Below are 20,076 nucleotides of genomic sequence, written 5' to 3'. Positions count from 1 at the left end.
TAATTTGGGTGTAATATATATATATATATATATTACAATTGTTTGAGTTTTACTTCAATGTACATTAAATGTCCATTTTAGTCCGAAATACATAGATTAAAAAATAGTATTGAATTCGTTGTTACATGCTATAATTAGTCTTTATTTATTTGGCATAGTTTGAATCATTGTGTTTAAAATTATGTACTAATAAAAAACATGTTAGCAATACTGAATGATACGATACTTTGTGTACTCAGTATATATATATCATATATATATATATATATATATATATATATATATATATATATATATATATATATATATATATATATATATTAACGTTTTTAATGTTATACAAATAATGGATGTATTTGCAGATATTGCTCTTAAGAACGTTGTGATATTTTGCAGATATTGCTCTTGAGAACTTTGCGATATTTTGCAGGTATTGCTTAGTTTAACGACAGGAAATAAAGTATTTAGCTATTGAAGTCAACCCTTATAAGGTAGAAGATCCCTTTAAAATGATTAAATGCATATGTGGATGGATTGGATGAATCAGTTTTTTTTTATTGAAACATCTATATTATAATACTGTTTATTATAAAAACACTATGTATCCTACGTCGTGTTGATTTATTACGAAAACATTTTAAGTACTTAACAGACAATTCTTTTAGACCACTGCTGTACACTTACAGTAGATGAGGAAATACTATACAAATTTTACCAAAAGGCATGAAGTTTTCAACATTGTATGTGCCATGAATAATACACATATTCAAATGACCTAATAACATGAGGTTTTAGGACTAGGAATGTTTATTTAACCTAAAGTTTTACATAATTTCCCATATGGGAACACCCAACGATAATGACAAGGCGTTTTAGTAAATTCAAATAAATTCAATTGTTATATTCTCCAACTACTAAATTAACTCACAACATATCGAACACAATTTTCCAGTGGATTATTTTGACCATTTCGAATGGTAAAATAAGACATACCTTACTTTATCTTTGTCTGATTTCCTTTATTTTACTATTATACATTGTTTTACTGTGCTCTGCTCCGCTATACTTTTCTCTGATTTGCTTTGCTTTCTTACTTTACTTACTTTACTTACTTACTTTACTTACTTTCTTACTTTACTTACGTTTCTTTTTAAAATTTTTAGGTGTGATGCTGTGACTGACTGATTGATCAATTCCCAGCATAACCTATAGGTTAAAGGTATAATAGATACTGTAGATTTAGCACATAGGTATATCATGTGCCCTGGAGGCGCAAGAAAGAAAGATTTTTCTGACTCCAGATCACCACCCCACATAGCACCCATTAGTATCTAATACGTATCAAAAATATTTCATTGAAACAGTTAATTTTTCAGATGCATTTTGAAACGTATCTGCTTAGTTTCATACAAGTATCTAAGTGACGAGAATGTCCTCTCATGTTTCGTAACTAATATATGTATATGTTACATTTCAAAGTAACTTATCTGATACGGTTCAAAGTAACTTGTACAATACGTTTCAAAATAACATAACTTATATATTTCAAAGAAACATTGGTTACGATATATGAACAAATACGTAAGTAGCACGTTTCTGGTGCATTTATTTACCATTATTAGTCTCTGAAATGTACATTATATTAGAATTTTATGTGAAAAGCAAGAATGAACACAGAACAAATTAAAAGTTGTTTTTTGTTTAATTACTTGTATAATACAGTTTTTGGCTATTCTAGAACTAAACTAAACTGTGTTTATTACAAAATATCGTTTATTTCTTAGTTAGGAATAAGATTACACAATATTTTTATCAGAGGAAAAGTTTTAATTAATTGAACCTAAAGAAGAATTGTTGAATAGAAATAATACAGTTGATCCACACACACAACAAGGGACAAAATTGGTAGAAATTAAAAAAAAACAACAAAAACATGTTATTAAAGTTTATTTTGAACAAAAAACACAGTTAAACATATACATACTATAAACAAATATAGATATTTTAAATAACCACGTGAAGATATAAACTATATACATTAAAAGTTGTACACTTACATAAATCAATAACATTACAATATAGACCTTTTAAACTAACCTAACTTATTGCGAACTAAAGAAAACTGAAAAATTAAAATAAAACTGTAGAACATTTCTCTACAAGTGTGAAAACATCGGAAAGTTGGTCTTATGTCAAACTACTAATTTTGTTTTTTATTAATAATATAATTCAAAACTAAAAAGTTAACAACAAACTACACTTAATGAAATTAACTTTTAAAAATACAACAAATATAAATATAAATACAACAAAACCTATCTGATATAAAGTCATGAAAAAATAATATTTAAAAAACAAACAAGTCATTTTAATATTTATTATGACATTTTTAATTTCATATTTTAAAATATGTATGATTCACACAAAAAATTAACGCATTAAAAAATAACCACGAATATAAAAAATTATGGTTGCCTGTAAAGTCGGTTTTACGGGCGAAGATTTTACGTGACAACGTCTTTTTCTCGGTAGAATATTTATTGATATGAATATTATTAAATTGCACAATAGGAACAAGGAATTGAATGAAAATAAGAATTGCACAAATTTTAACTATAGAAATATATTTTGTTTACTAAAACATTGTACATAATTTGAAATTAATTAAAATTTGTTATTGTAAGTGGTAAAGTTGAATAAAACATTTACTAAAATTGGAATTTGAAATTCTTGCTAAACACAGTTAAATTCTAACTCCGCGCGTGGTGATTGGTCGGTTTAGTTCGTTTGTTTGGTCGCACTGTTATGACAGGTTAGAGGTTATAATTTGTTATTATGTTTGACTAGCAATACGCGCTGTTTCTTCTCAATCGACTGAATTACGATTGATTGCAGAGTGATTTAAACTAATAATTTACTTAACACTATCAACATTTGTCAATAGTATGACATAACCTATAAACTCAGTTTCTCAACTTTTGTGTCAATCTAACAATTAATCAATCATAATTTACGATAATGAAATATCAGTGTACAATTATTTACCTTTATTGTTGTAGTTGTTGTAAATGACGAATCTAAGCACTCTACATTTTCACGAATAAACATAGTTATCTGCTTTATCCCGTGCGGCGGACCCACAGTTATCTGCTTTATCCCGTGCGGCGGACCCACTTGACGGGCATCGTAACGTTACCGGGCGTTACACTTTTTCATGAGTGACTCCGAGCCGCAACCTAATTTAAGACGTTGTCACGTCAAAAATCATTTTAAACATAATTTAACTTCTGGTTTTACAATAAATAACTAGATTAAAACTTGTATTCCACTTTCCACGTAATTGAATTACTGCTTTCCTTGTACTGTAGATGCTGCTATTGGTCCTCTCCTTTCTGTAACCGAACGTTCAAGCATATTAAGAGGCTATCATGATAGGTACGTTCATTCAATTAGTAGTTTTTCTCACTATCTCAGACACATTTGGTTTAATCAAATAAAATAATTTTAGTTAAATTAGCATCTGACTACTTTTATTCTTATAAGCTGATTGAGAGTATTTGGTCAAGATAACATCAAATGTAATCAATATTCGCAACTCCTCTGAAGTATTGCGTCACAGAAGAACAACATCCAGAGGTGATATTTTTAGTTGCAAAGAGTGTACCAAGTAGTGAAATCCATGAAAGAATGTTGAAAGTGTACACGACTAATTATATTACATATTAGCTGATCTTATGAGGTCAACCCTTGGTTCCTTATGGCTAATGGAAGAAGCATTATATATAATTCCATAATTCAAATTTATCAGACAGAACATATCGCATATGTAAAGTAAATACATGAATTAGTAAACAGATTATACTTAGATGTTATGATACTAAAATTAATGAAGCAGCCAAAAGATTTTATAGAAGTGTCTGTATTATTGGAGTTATAAAATATTTCTTTTGTTATTGTAAATCGGAAATGTGTATGTTTTACCGAACGAATTATCAAAAGAAATTTATACAACACTCCCATACTCCTTAATCTTTAAAGTGTTATGTTGGATATAGTATCCTATAAAACTGCAATATGATTCCGGATTATCATACGAAAATTTGTAGTTATCTGTTTAGTGGGTTTTGAGATTTCTGCAAAGATACGAAATTTTACCAATTTCTCATATGTGGATTGTTTATCATTGAAATTTTTAACTGATTATATAAAGAGAACTACTGTATTATTATTGTTAGCTAAATTATAAAATAAATAGTAAGTGATCCAAAGGAGAAATTCAATTTTAATATTTAATTCCGCCAATTTTTATTACTGAACATTGTTTTGTATGTGTCTGTATACTTGAAAACGAGCAAAATACATATGAAAACGGATAAAATAACAACCAAGCTAGTTATAATTGTAACTTTGTAAGGCTTGATACTCTTTGAAAAAAAATCTGCCACAAAAAAATAACTGCTGTTGTGCCAGCTAGCAAGATACAGAGAAGGGATATTATACCTTATGTTTGATATTTATTACCCTTTCTCCACAATCAAATTTGTATCCTCTTCTAAAAAATACAGCTTACCATGTTTTTCTATCTTAAAAATTATTCCGCTGTCGATTTTACTAAAGTCTGGATTTATTCAGAAAAAGTGGAAATAGTAAATGAAAATTATACATGATGTTAATAATATGATATATAATTTGCCAAAATACTATTAAAATATGAGGTATGTTAATGCTTCTTATCTCGAGTGCCTCAGTTTGCTTTGTACAAGCCATTTGGTGATGACCTTTCCTTCAGCGGCCTTGGTTATATTATCAATAAGAGCTCTAGACCAATGGAACTGTAAAATTATTTAAAAAATCAGATGACGCTAGCAAATATTTGTCACCAAAGGTCTGTCATGATGGGTAATAATAAGTATTTTATCACCAAAGCCGACTTCTATATTTTTTAAGTTTAAATTTATATAAAAATACTTTATGGAAAAGTATTACCTAAAGTATTGATTTATTGTAATTAGTTTTGTCTTTTTCTCTGTAAGAATCTATTTCTATGTACAGCAGCTGACATCTAACAAAAACAATTATATTTCTTTTCTTGATCTCATTTAAGCCTCAGCATCAGCTTCGAAGTGCACTAGTTTTTTATTAAAGTACAAAGTACATGATTGAAGCTCCCCGGGATTTGAACCCGTGATCTGTCGGTTAGAGTGCCGAGACTATAACCATTAGTCCACGGTGTAGGACGATTATATTTCTTACGTATGAAATTGTTTCTATTTATAAACAAGATTGAAAAAATTTAATGGGTTTTTTGTAGGGCAATTTTATGGTGTGTAACGTAAACTACTTGATAGCTAATAATATACAAAGGCAATAACATTTATTATGTTACTTAAGTTATATGGGTTTGTAAAAACATGATTAAAGTTTATTGCAGATTATTTGCCAAGACAGGTTAATTTTTGAATAATAATAATAATAAACTTTATTATGAACAGACAATGCACACGTCGTATCACATTCTTGTAGAAACGTTCTTATTCTAATTTCGCGGATTATTTGCAAAATAGCCAAGATATGTTATGGGTTAGTCACTTGATAAAGTTTTAGTTAATTATTTTAAGCCATATTTCGAGAAACAGAAGCATATATATATATATATATATATATATATATATATATATATATATATAATAATATCAAAGGGGTATGTTTAAAATTACTGTTAAATTTGATTTAATAAAGCTTTAAACTCTAGAAAAAGTCTGGTAATAATAGGTAAACAAATAGTGATTAATATTGGATGGGTGAACTATAACAATATTAGTCTACTAGAAAAAATTACTGATACTTGAACTTACCTCCAATTCCTAATAAATATTTGATGAAAGTTATCTTTTTGTGTCTTGAACTAACTAGAACACAACACATAAAATAAACGCGGAAATATCGGTTAAGGAAGTGAATTCAAACAGAAATTTTACGACGGCGCAAAGTGACAGCGACATTACCAAACTTAAAATTGCCATGATGCGCATGCGTAATAAACCGTTGCATTGTGGGATGTAATACGAAACTTCTGATACGTATATGATACGAGGCAGGTGTCTTAATGGCCCTGTCGTAGTCTTAGATACGTATATGAAATCTTCTCATTAATATGTAACGTGCATGTTACAAGGATTTATTTTTCCAACCTCATAATTTCCGGCGGCATAGTTGGCAACTCTGACGCTTTGGAGTGAGTCATCTTTCCTTCAGACTACGGCTGTCGGCTACATAGTCATTTGGTCGCGTTTGTTAATGCAATAAACAGTTTTGTAGTGGGTGAAGTTTTGTATTGATTTCTACGTTCTAGTGATTGAAGAATTTCCACACTCACTTCAGATTGCACTTCGTTTGTCTTATCTTGGGTTATCTTTGCGACGTTCAAGTGTAAACTTGCTGAAATGTAACAACTAAATGTTCTTTCTCGTTGGTGCAGTTGTTTGTTGTCTAGAACTGTAGGCTATAGGTACGGAGTTGACATCTTCAAGTACGGTATATATAACTATGGATACATACTACTTTATTATTATAGATCAAATTGTATTAACTATTGATTAGAGAAAATCCCACCCAGGTAGTTGTATTCACATGCATACAAATAACATCACTTACAACAGGGCTGGGATTACATAATGGCCATACTTCCTGTTTGTTAGCTATCCAGTGCAATTTCCGAATCAAACCAAATTGTTTTTTTATTTGTAATTGTATGCTAAGGTGATTAGTAATTTATCCATATAAACTATATATATATATATAAATATATAATTTCAATAAACATTGAATCGCAAAAAGTACTTGCTCCGCCGGGACTCGAACCCGGATCTCTCACTTGCCGGGTGAATGTGCTACCATTACACCACAGAGCCCTCACTTTTTACGATACAATTATTTTGTATTTGGCTGTTTCTTTCACATATGTGTTTAATAACCAAACTAACATATGATCGGAAGACCAAATACCTGTCAAATGACTTTATTTACATTAAATTTGTATAAATGGCAATAGCCTAATTTAATTTCAATAAGGCTATTATAATTATATTGATATTCAATATAATTAATATATGTATATATTATATATATAATATATATATATATATATATATATATATATATATATATATATGTATATAAAATTAATTAGGGGTATGTTAATTTTAAACATACCCCTTTGATATTATTATATGTATGCTTCTGTTTCTCGAAATATGGCTTTAAATAATTAACTAAAACTTTATCAAGTGACTAACCTATAACATATCTTGGCTATTTTGCAAATAATCCGCAGAATTAGAATAAGGATGTTTCTAAAAGGATGTGATACGATGTGTGCATTGTCTGTTCACGTTTATTATTATTATTTAAAAATTAACCAGTATTAGCGAATAATCTGTAATAAACTTAGGTCATGTTTTTACAATTTCATATAACTTAAGTAACATAATATATGTTGTTGCCTTTGTATTTTCTGTATAAAATTTTAATATCACTCCATGAAACATTATAGCTATTAACGTGTAACTTGCGTGCAGTCAGCAGTCCTTTTTAACTCTCGATGAGGTGACACTACCAACTTCTACACCGGGTGCCACCCAAGGTTGCTATGCCACTGACAGAGTAGCACGTTTTATAATGGATAAATACTCAGTTTCTTGAAGTGGGTTTAAAGCAAAGGTTTTCCACAGATTATAGGATTTCCAAAACGGATTAGAATAAAAATTAATTGATTTATCTACTATAATTTATAAAATCAGAATGATTGTTGTTTATAATTTTTACCAAAATAAGTAATTTAAGAATAATTGATTTAAACTATAGTTTTAACTATACACTACACAAAATAAAACTACTCCAAATAAACATGCAGACATATTTTTAACATATTTGTATAGTATTTAATGTTTAATAAAAACCATACTAGGATTATAAAAACAGTATACATATTAGTTTATGTGTAGCATTTAAATTACCATACAATCGTAAAAAAATATGGATTCTATAGCCATAAGTTGAGTTTCTCAATCTATCTCTATAGAGCATTCGGCCAGAAATAGTTTGTAATGTTTTTAGATTCTATATCAATAATAATTGTTCTATTATAAATATTTTTACAATTACTAAAATTTTGTTTTTTTTCTACTGAACCACGGAGAATATTGAATTACGTTGATAAATATTGATATTTACAAAACGTCTCTAGTAAGTGAATAATTAAGTGTAATATAATGAAAATATTGATAAATTCTAAAATAAATCGTACGTAATAAATTGGTGAAAATCTCTCAATGTTGTTTTTTCTACTTTACTTTCTATATATTTTTGAAATGGGTTAAATATGTTTAATCAAATACAAGTATCTTACCGTAATGTTTTTTTTTTTTTGTGTAAATGGATCTAAAAGAAGTTTTTCATTTAAAGAAGTCTCGAAGAAGATAGCAAAATGTGTTGAAATAGTCGGTTATTCCTTGAACACTTCAATTCTTTACTTTGATATTTTCAGCGTTTGTTTACACAGTGATGAGTCAGCGCTAAGATAAGACGTATCGACGAGCGATAGTGTTCCTGCCTAATCTATAGAGCGTTTTATGTTTTCATTATTTCAAATTTAATTGACTTTGTTACATATTGAAATGACCAGTTGTGATATTTGTACAAAGTCTATCACTTCTAAACAACTCAAGCTTGTATGCAATGTTTGTTCGAAAGAGTTTTCATGGGGCCTGCATGCGAATTAACCAGGCTGATCTAGATTCCATCACCGCCGATGGATTAACTTTGAGGTTTTAGCCGTGTATTGAAACACGGAGAAAGAGCTCAAAGTTTGACTCCGCAGCTCAGGATGGGAAACTTTCACTCGAAGATATTATGAACCAAATCGAGGAAATAGTTGAAGGCCAAAAATACCAAGAAAATAATTGTAACAGTTCCTATGAATCCCTAACTGAAATAACTCAAGAATTCACAAAAACCATGAAGCAGCAACATTTATATTTGAAAAATTGCTAAAAAGTCATTGACAACTTTATGCAACCAAACAAAAGTTTAAATAAGAAAGTTGTTGACCTGGAACAGCGGATTGATGATATGGAACCATAATCCAGGGCAAATGCCATAGAAATATAGGCAATTCCTGTGCAGCCAAAGAAAGACGTGTTCACCGTTGTAAAGAGGGTGGGAAAATCTCTGTACCTAACTGTTACGGACTCCACGATTGACGCCTGCCATCGTCTTGGTACATCATTGTCAAATTTGTGAGGCGTATTGACAAGGAGTTCATGAGGAAGCGTCGAGTCAAACGGAACCTGTCTACCAGACACCGGATGGTGACGTTGGCGAGTTTCAATACTTCAGGATTTTGTTCCACACATTAAAATAAGCAAAACAGTTCGTATAAAGGTATGTCCCCTAACGTTTAGTTTTCCGTATGTCTGTATGTGTTTTTTTTATTTTAAAAATTATATCTTTCTAAGAACCAGTTACGATGAACTTATGAAACTTGAGAATTGTATTAAACTTTGATAGACCTTTTTGAAAATAACGTATTGACAAAGTCATTTTACCAGTTTCAAAATGGCACCTCTTGAAAATGTTTAAAGTCAAAAACAAAAATACCAGTATAGTAGTAAAAACATGCATAGGATACTAAATATTTGGTCATATTTATGTCTTTTGTTTTTGTGGATTTATTTTACAATAATGACTACAAAACTCTCTAAGGCTTTACGAGTTTTCTAGCAAAATAAATATCCTCTAGAAATCCCGGTCAGAGTGCATCGTAATGAAGTTCAGTACAGGTTGGTGATGATGTTGATGATTTCTTCAAATAGCATTATACATTTCAAGGTGTTTTTATACAATTCTATATTAGGCCTATTTTTTTAATTTATTGAAATTCCTTTGAGTTATCAGTCAACTTTTGCAATGAAATATTGATAGGAATGGTAGATTATAACAAACCTTAAGCTTGACTTCCAAGGTCGTGTATGATCCAAGGTCGGCCTATAAATGAGCTCTTCCCATCAATGTCTCTCTTCTGGTATGAATTTTTAAGGACAGCCATTGTTAAATTTCCACAGATAGCAACAAGAAAGTCGTTAATGGTATGGATTGGCACGGCTTAGTAATAGATAAACTGAGTTCCACAAATTTAGCAGAGCCACATATGGTAGAAGATTTCATATAGCATATAATTAATTGTTGTTGTTAAACTAAATTCCACAAATTCCTCAGACAATATTTTATAGGAGAAATCTGTATTCTCACAGATATGAGCACATTCTAACTCTGGAGTGCAATATTACCAGTAACCTTATACATAACTGTTAGAACATTTCGTAATAGGTTACTGATCTTTTGGTCGGTCAAAAGAACATCAGCAATAATCGAATGACTATAATACATAGAATAGAATATAAAATAGAATAAACATTATTATTCTCATGAATATGCACACATTATAACATATTCAATACAAATAATATACAACAAATATAACTGCAAGCACATACATAGCAAAATAATCTTCTGCATTGCACGCGATTACAGAGTATATCAGTACTGGCTGACCTTGACACATTAACATTCATGCCACACATACATACATACATATACCGAGAAACAAAGTATTGGCCTCCAAGGCAAAGCCTGTTTTGAGGCATTTACATAATTCATAGAAATAAAAGAACTAGCAGTGATAGAACAACAATTATACATTTCCAAATATTATAACATAATCCTAAAACCCTCTTTCCAACAAAATTCATTCAGATTCATACTTGCAAGATAAACAGATAAATCACACATACACTAATTATATAAAATAAATTATAATCCTCATTATGTCTGCATCTATTTTTGGTAGTTAATACAAATGAAAATCATCGGTCAGCAGGAGTAGAGGTATTTATTAGGGATAATTGTGAGAATATAGTAGAACAGGAAATTCCTCAGTTTAGGTCAGCAGATATAATAAGAATTAAGTTTATTTTTTTAAGTAATGAGTTTTTAGCTATTTATAGAATATTGCAATCGACAATAAATCAGTTTTTTGGCGAATTATTTGATTATTTAAATAGGGAAAGTGTTAATAAACCTGCAATAAATGTATTAATTCTTGGTGATCACAACGTGGATATACTAAGTGGGGATACTTATGATGTAGATAATTACAAAATAAAGCTGGCAAGTTTAGGTCTAGAATCATTAGTAAACGAACCAACACGAGTAACACATATTTCTCAGACTTGCATTGATCACGTGTTTGTTAGACTAGCCAGTAAACGTAAATTTGAGTGTAAAGCTTATGTATTGCAGACACAAATAACAGATCACTACATGACGGGCCTGCGGTTGTGGGGTATGATGGGTGGGATGCGGGGGGACCGGTCAGCTGACTGTGCTGCCTCCGCCCCTCCCCGCGTCACCTTCGCTCGGGTCTGTTATGATAGACTGATAAGCTTACTTGAGACTGTAGACTGGTCTATAGTAAAAACACAAGGTGATGCGTCAATTGCTTATGATGTCTTTGAAGCGCAAATTTTTACTTGTATTTCTGCCTGTACGTTCGAAGTTGGGAATGACAGTAATGTTGACAAAAATCTTAAGCCTTGATAGCAAATAACGTAAGTAGACGTATTAAAAAAAGAAATGATTTATATTTAATAAAGTTAAGTATAGATCTAGTGATGATAAGTTTAAGCAGTATTACCTACGTTTTAGAAATAAACTAAAGAAAGATATAAAGCTAGCGAAAATTAATTATTATACAGTACTGATAAGTTTTGTACAAATAACAGTAATCTGAGAAAAATATGGAATACTGTTAACGAAATAGCCGGCCAAATAAAAACGACAAAACACGTTTCTTTAAATATTAATGTTAATATAATAAATGACTCAGAGGCGGTAGCTGAAGAATTTAGTAAATACTTTTTAGCTGTAGTAAAAGATGTGGTAGGTAACTATTCTATTGATACGACAATCACAAACTTGGTTTACAGTAATACCTTTACTGAGTGTCATGAAGTTAATTCTATATTCCTGGGGGCAGTTTTGAGCCGGGATGTAGAAAAAGCAATGTATTCTCTAAAAAACGGCAAATCGCCAGGTCTGGATGGCATTAATAGAGTGATGCTAAAGAAAATCTACCCCACAATTTTTTACCTTCTGACTTTTTTAATAGATTAAAGTTTTAAAACAGGAGTTTTTCCAGAAACATTAAAAAATACAGTAGTAATACCAATACACAAGAGTGGCTCAGCAAGCAATTGTTCCAATTTTAGGCCTGACTCATTAATTTCAACATTTTCAAAGATATATGAGAAGGTCATGAAAGAAAAAATGTTAACTTTCTTAAACAAAACAATATTTTTTCAGAAATTCAGTTTGGATTTAGGTTGGGTTTGAGTACAGAGCTCGCTTTCTATAAGTTAATGGAATCAATAAATGAAGGTATAAATACAGGAGATAATGTGAGGGGACTTTTTTGGATATTAAAAAAACCTTTCGATAAGTTAGATCATGATTTACTACTAAATAAATTATTTAATTGTGGTTTTAGAGGTGTAGCTCAGAATTGGTTTAAAAGTTACTTCAATAAGAGGCAGCAGTGTGTTAAAGTAAATGGTAAGATAAGTCAAATGGGAGAAATTTGCTGTGGAGTCCCACAGGGATCATTTCTTGGAGCGGTCCTGTTTATACTCGTAATATTTATTAATGACTTATGCAATGGCACGTTTAAGGGTAAATTAACAGCATTTGCTGACGACCTGCTCTTTGCTATGTTGGGGGGTCGTGGGACTTAATTAATTATAATATGAATGAGGATTTATATTCATAAAATTGGTGGTTTTTAAACAATAAGTTAGTATTAAATATAGAAAAAACCATGTATGTTGATTTTTCATTACGAAAGAATATTAAACTGCAATAATATTTCAAATGTATTGATAGTTTGCAAAATTAAAAACCCGCACTCAGTGTTCAAAAATTAACCAAATTTCAAAAACGAAATACGTGGGAATCATTTTGGATTATGAATTAAACTGGAAAACTCATATAGACAGGTTTAAAAACAAAGTAATTACCAGTGTGCGTTTGTTTTATTTTTTTAAAGATATTTGTCCATTAGCTGTTTTAAGATCATTATATTTCGCTTTGATTAATAGCAGGTTATAGTATGGGATAATGTGCTGGGGAGGAACTTATTTTACGAGCTTAAAACCACTTGTTACATTGCAAAAATTATTTGTGAGATTGATTTTAAAGAAGGGAAAATTGTATTCGTCTTTTCCATGTTTTCAACAGCTAAATATTTTACCACTAAGATCTCTATTTCTATATAAAGTAATAAAAATGTTTTTTATTGGTGGCAGACTCTTAGTTCAGGAGAATATTTACACATTAAGATTAAGAAATGCAAATTAATATCAAGTTCCGAAACGTAATTCAACATTTTATGCTAAAACGTTAAATTTTATAGCACCAAGATTATTTAAAAAAATTGCCAAGCAACATAAAAAGTGAGACAAGTTGTATAAATTTTTTGAGGTTATTGAGGGAATGGTTAATGATTCAGCATAACACGGAGGCATTTTTACAAATAGCAAGTTAAGTATATTTAATTATTGTTCAATTTATATTTCAAAACTGCGTTTAAAGTTGGTTGATTAGTTTTTGACTAAAAGTAGTATTATCTGATTTTATTTTGTTTATTAATAGTAATTTTGTTATTATCTGAAATTTAACAATAGGCAGTAACCACACGTATTGATTGTGATGTTAGATGATTTTTAATTTCTACTTCTATTTCAAATTACCTGTTTCGATCTGAGCTCTGAAAACTTTAAGTTTATTTCTGGTTTAATTTTAATGAAGGAACCCCTAATCAGATTATTTATAATCATAGGGGCCCTATATTTTTCTCAAAGTTGTATTATATTTTTAGTAAAAATGTTATCATAAGTTTAAAAGGTAAGTTAGTATATAGGTCAGCCTGGGAAAAAAGTATATTTTGTAAAGTGATAATTGTTGACTTGATATGCATAATATTGTTTTTCATAATATTGCTATGTACAATATGTTTCTTGAGAAAAATAAATAATATGATTTGATTTTAAACAAATACTATCCATTGTACAATTTCCTACACCCACATATACATTTCCCTATCAACCAACACATATACTATAACGTTTGTCTGCTAAATTAATTCTGTCCCACGGCGATATTTAAAGAAGGACTATACCTTCTAATAACAAAAATAGTCCTCTTGAAAATTGATCTTCCAAATTCGACACGCAATGTACTATTGCATTAAGTACATAGAGAATTTATGATTTTCAGGAGAAACCGCAATGGACTCACTCCCATTGTTAGTACTGGATAAAATCGCAGAGCACCTGACACCCTACGAGCTGGCAGCGTGTTCTGCCGTTAGTGTGGGCTGGAGGGATGCCTTCAACCAGGACAGTCTGTGGAGGCCACACTGCAACGAGGACACGGCAGAGTACCTGGAGACTGCGGAGTGTAGAGTGGAGCCGAGGTTTGAGTCTCTGGAGTCGGAAGACGGCACGCTGAGTCCTGTCTGTCGCTGGCGGATGTGTTACATGCGTGACATTCACCTGCGGAAAAACTGGAGGCAGTGGAACTGTATCAAAGATGACATACCGGTCAAGGATTTATATCTTAATGATATGTATAATTTCGTTTGTAATGATTTGGTCATTAACACACAAGAAGATTCCAGTCACAAAGTGAATGTTTCACTCTGGAACGTCAAAAGCGTTCCAGTAAGATTAGGAAACCCATTTAGTATCTCGTTCAATGGAGGTGATATTATAATGGTCAACGAAAAATGTTTAGTGATTGTGAAGATACATCACGTGGAAGTTTACAACTGTGAGGCATCCTGTGACTGCGAGTGGCCCATGAGGTATTTTTTCTTTGTTGGTGGGACTGAGACGTATCTATCTGGTGACAAAGACAAGATTTTGACTAACGATAATGTGCACGAATGTATTAAATCTTATTATTTTACAGGAACATATTTTGTTTACGTTACAACAAACAACAGTGATCTTCACATATGGGATCTCAATGTTGGTACAGAATTAAATCGAGTGAAGTTTCCCGTGTATGACGAACTTGTTCCAGATGTTGAAAGTATTTACAACATTATCAAATCCGAGAATGATTCAAAAGATTTTGTCTTAGTCCAGAGCTATGAAGCGGAAAACGTAGTTGCCAACGTATTCCGTGTCTACAGCCTGAATATATTACAGTTCCTCCCTTTCCAAGTGCGTCATGACTTCCCTTACCAAGATGTTAAATGTATTTTATTGGACCAATTCGTTGCTGTTGCTGATACATGTGGTCCTGTTCACTTATACAATTATATGACGTCGGAATTAATTGTGAAGGTATCAACTACTTCTTCTGACATTCTAGCGTTTGGAAGAAACATAGTGATTTATGAAGAAGGGAGAATGCATGCAAAGTTTGATTGTCGCACTTTAAAAGTAGAGCCATTTCCAGTTACCGATTTAAATGAAAGCACGTCGAAGTATCAATTCGAGGAATACTTGTTGCACAGGATTCTTTATGTAACTAGCAAAGTCAATATACTGAACTTTTCGGAGGGTGGGTCGAGTTTTGAATCAGATGATGTAACATGGATTACAGAAGAAATGTATATGTTGGAAAACTACAAAACTAATAAATCTCATACCAAGTGTGTTTTTAAATGTTTTAGCAATAACCGGTACTTGCTTAAAGTTATTACCTTTTGGTAATTTGTAGCAATAATTTTAAATATAGGCCTACTATAGCCATACACTTTAACTTTCGATAGTTTTCGCTTACTTAAATGTAAGCTTTGTAACATTACGCTTACCCTCAGAAATACCCAACTACGAATCTTTACATATGATTGTGAAATGCTGGAAGACATTATCCATTACATTTTAATATTACAACTAGTATGTATTTCTCATTTATTGCTTACGTATGCCCTGGAGAAAGTAGGTGGAAACGGATGTTCAAAGGATTTCTAGGGGTGATCTGAGAGGTAGATCAAGGAAAGAACTAATTGTTTTCGCATGATCTCTCATCTACGCGAACGGGAATCATCTGGAATGGAGACTCTTTAGTACCAGTTATGACTATTTCAACTTATGTTAGTGATTTTAGATTATAACAATAGTGGATAGTCTTTTTATACATGAATATAACCAATAATACTGTTTTTTGTTCTTTATAAAAACAATAATTTACTGAATGTTGTCATCCTGTGCCATATTAATACGTTCACAATTTATCATCCAAGCATTCTTTTTATTTTATCTTTTACTATAAACGTAACATAAAATGTACATATGTGTATGTTATTTTACATCATGTACTTCTTAATTTTATCTTTAAATAGTGGTGTGTTGTACATTCTTTGATAATAAATCTTTTTACTTTACTGTTTTGTCTTTGTATCAGTCGTGTTTACTACCAAATATATCTACGATCATTGTTTGAGATTTACTTAAATATGAAACTAATTTAAATTTAATTGAAAAATTTCTTAGACCACTGGTTTGTTGAACACCTACAGTAGATAAGGAAATACCAAGTGGTTTTTAAAATACCTGCCATGATTTCAAGACTAGGTATATTTATTTAACTCTTTTCATAGTTACCCAACAATAATAAGGATTTTCTTTTAATCCCAATTGTTATACAATACATTACGACATTATTTAACAAATAAATCAACACACAACAACTTCCAATGGATTATTTTGACAATTTCGCCTGGTAAAATAAGACATACCTTACTTTACTTTAATCTGCTTTGCTTTACTTTACTCTGTTTTGGTTTACTTTTTTTCAATTGTTTTGTTTTCCTTTACTTTTTGGTTTTTTAATAATTTTACGTGTTATGTTCACTGACTGACTCGATTCCCAGCATAAATCATAGATGAAAGAGATGTATATAGTAAATTTAGCACTTAGGTCTATCTTGTGCCCTAGAGGCGCAAGAAAGAAGGATTTTTCTAAACTCAGATCACTGCGCCACTGGCTTTATAAGTAGCGAAAATTCCCATAAGAAAGAAATGTATTACAACAAACATAATATGTTATTAAATGAAATACCCTGTTAAATATAATTGTTGTAATTAAACTTTGTATTATTATAGCTCAACTATGTGTTTAATTAATTAATTTACTGTTGTTGAGCACAGAGTTTATGCAGATAACATTTTTTTAAGCGTCGGTAGAGTTATAAATTTAACTCTATTTTACTTTTAGTAAATAATATTATTAAGTATGCAATGCTTGATTAGTACTGTTATGAAGATGTCAAAGATAAAGTTCCTTGTTGCCATTTTACGACAGATTTAAAAACATATAAATCCCACATTCGTTGTTTTTTGACAGAAGTAAGCCCGAAACAGACATATACTTTCTTTACTGTAGAGACAAGGCAAACGCAACTACGGTTCTAGATATACTAAAAACGAGATACATTTTAAATACACACTGTTTGATGTATTCATCGCCAGGGTAAAAAAGCAAACTCAATTTTTGTATCGGAGATATGTTACAAGTAGCGCCTATACACGTGCAAAGCCTAACATTATAATTATTAGCAATTTCGCCCCACGTCTGAAGCTGTTGACCAAGAGCACTGAAACACGTACCTAAAATATACGTACTTTTGTTTCTAAACTACTTAGTGCCCCATAATTTATTACAACATAAGCGCACTAACTGAAACGCTAATAACTGAGTCATTAGAATTCCTCCAGTGGTCTGAATAATTCAAATTGTCCTGTAACCATTGGAGCTATTCAATAAAATAACATGGAATGCTAGAGAGAAATTCAAGTTATTCCACAGGTACTTATCTCCAACTTCTACCAACTTAAATCTAAAATGGATGAGGAGATTAGAATATCCTACAGTGACTATCACTTATCTCTGGAGTGTTTAGAATGTTTTTTTTTTTCAATTTGCTTTTTTTGCCTCTTTTCTAGAACAAGAAATTTCGCGGCAAGCCGCACGTATGTAGTAGTTAAATTATTATAACAAATGTAAGGTTCTAATTATGTTTAAGTGTTTAAATTGTTCTAAAGAGGATAAATCAAGATTGAGCTTGAAGTGTATATAGGCAAGTTTAATACGAGTAGCTTCAGCTTTTGTTCAAAATTTCGTTAGTAGAAAACTAATTTTAACTATTGTATTAATAAAGTTAGGATTGTCTCCTCTAACACCAACAACAAAACTTTTAATGCTTGTTAACGTAATTTCCATAAGGGATTTATATTTCAAAACTCGAAAGTATTTTGCTTGTTTTCATTTTGTTCAAAAGGGAAATTCAACATGATGAGTGTAGACATCCTCATTTTTCATTACCATCTCGTTATCGTTCATCACCAATTAATTGATGAACGTACTAAAGAAATTGCAGACAGCTATATATTACAGCGACAGTTAATTTAATTCATGGTTACGTTTTGCAAAACTTCAAATAACGTTTATGGTCTTACTCCACCATGGCCAACAAAGTAGTCTCCTATGGCCTTGAAGAACTTCCAAATAAATGTTGCAGGAAGCGGATAAAATGTGCCTGAACAAAACCTACTAGTGAATTGGCAAACTGCAGATACAACTTTTCAGGATTATGTCAAAGACACAAATGACCGGCTCAGATCCGTTCCTCTTATCTTTCCAAACTGTTACTCGCGATACCGCCATAAACACAACAAGATCCGCTTGGCGTCTCTACTCGTGATTTAAATCTGTGTTGTATCTTTATTCACACTTAAACGTGTCTCCTTGCAATGAATAAATAAATTTGATACGTTGCTTAAATCAAATAATATGTTTAGTCAATATTTCTAAAATTTGATTTTTGAAGATATTAGTTTGTGTGTTTTTTTACATAAGGTAAATAAATAATAACATGAAATAATGATTTATTTCCAATTATTTTTACATAGTTGTATACATACATACATCATCTGGAAATTTCCTGGCCACTTTTGCTAGTATTGTGGCCAGGTGAAAAAAAAACTAATTTGTAATTTAAATAGAAATTTAAAATGAAAATTATGAGTCTAACATTAACATTATAGTTGAAAAAATGTCGTTTTCCACAGCATCTGATAAAATTTTAAACTAAAAGAACAAATAGATTTAATTTTTTTTCTAAGCTTAAAGACAAACAGTTGTTATGACTATATAACAATACAATTTAAATATTATTACTAACAATGTATGCTTACCTAACAAAATAACTATAAAATTTGTCACATTAACAAACGTAATATACATTTATAGAAAACACATTTTAAGGAAAAAAACGTACTATCTTATAATACTTTAACTCAGAATACTATTTAAAAAACTTGTGTCATTCAAAAACAATAGCCAATCAAACACTTTTTTGGAAAATTTATATAAATTGCCACTGGATTTAATGCTATTGGATAAGTGGTTATAATATTTTGGTCCCAAGTACTGAAATGAATGCCGAAAAAATGACTTGTTTACTTTTGGCAATTTAAAGTTAATTTGGTGGCTAAATCTTGTAACATAATGCAAATTTTCCAAACCAAGATTTCCGTTTCTAATTAAAAATATCCTTAGCACTTTATAAATGAAAATATGCTGAACAGGTAATATACGCAAATTTTGAAACAAAGGAAAAGAACTGTCCCTTTTTGACCCCTTTAAAATTATTCGCAAAAAGTAATTTTGAGTTATTCTAAGTTTTTCAATTAAAAATTTAAAGGTATCACCCCAACACACAATTCCATACTGCAATCTTGAATGAATTAATGCAAAGTAAATTGTTCTGAGTAGCGAAGTACTACAAACATTTCTCAAGAAATAAAACTTCCTTATAGCTTGTCTTATTTTTTTGTGTAGAACATCAATGTGTGCTTCAAAAGTAAACTTCTCATCTAAAACAATACCTAAATACTTTATTTGTTTTACTTTCTCCAAAGGTTCACAGAGACAATTTTGAAAATTGCT

General features: G+C 30.6%; 1 protein-coding gene across 3 annotated transcripts; it reads left to right on the top strand.

The window, feature by feature from the left end:
- Positions 1 to 6,196: 6,196 nt before the first annotated feature.
- Positions 6,197 to 16,510, top strand: LOC124364086. 3 transcript variants are annotated; one of them, XM_046819269.1, is made up of 2 exons: positions 6,197 to 6,508; positions 14,389 to 16,510. In XM_046819269.1, exon 2 carries the CDS (start codon positions 14,400 to 14,402, stop codon positions 15,834 to 15,836), a length of 1,437 nt encoding a protein of 478 aa, XP_046675225.1. In that variant the 5' UTR covers positions 6,197 to 6,508; positions 14,389 to 14,399; the 3' UTR covers positions 15,837 to 16,510. The 3 variants fall into 3 exon arrangements, with proteins under 3 accessions (XP_046675225.1, XP_046675224.1, XP_046675223.1); XM_046819268.1 differs by having other exon boundaries at positions 6,197 to 6,529; XM_046819267.1 differs by having other exon boundaries at positions 6,197 to 6,534.
- Positions 16,511 to 20,076: the final 3,566 nt, after the last annotated feature.

The sequence above is a fragment of the Homalodisca vitripennis genome, chromosome 6 (genome assembly GCF_021130785.1).
Source record: "Homalodisca vitripennis isolate AUS2020 chromosome 6, UT_GWSS_2.1, whole genome shotgun sequence".
NCBI lineage: Eukaryota > Metazoa > Arthropoda > Insecta > Hemiptera > Cicadellidae > Homalodisca > Homalodisca vitripennis.
The sequence above is the reverse complement of the archived record's forward strand: the minus strand, read 5'-3'. Positions and strand labels throughout refer to the sequence as shown.

What these genes read in the sequence shown, in the direction of transcription:
- LOC124364086 (XM_046819269.1), top strand. Translation starts at nt 14,400, where the DNA reads ATGGACTCACTCCCATTGTTAGTACTGGATAAAATCGCAGAGCACCTG.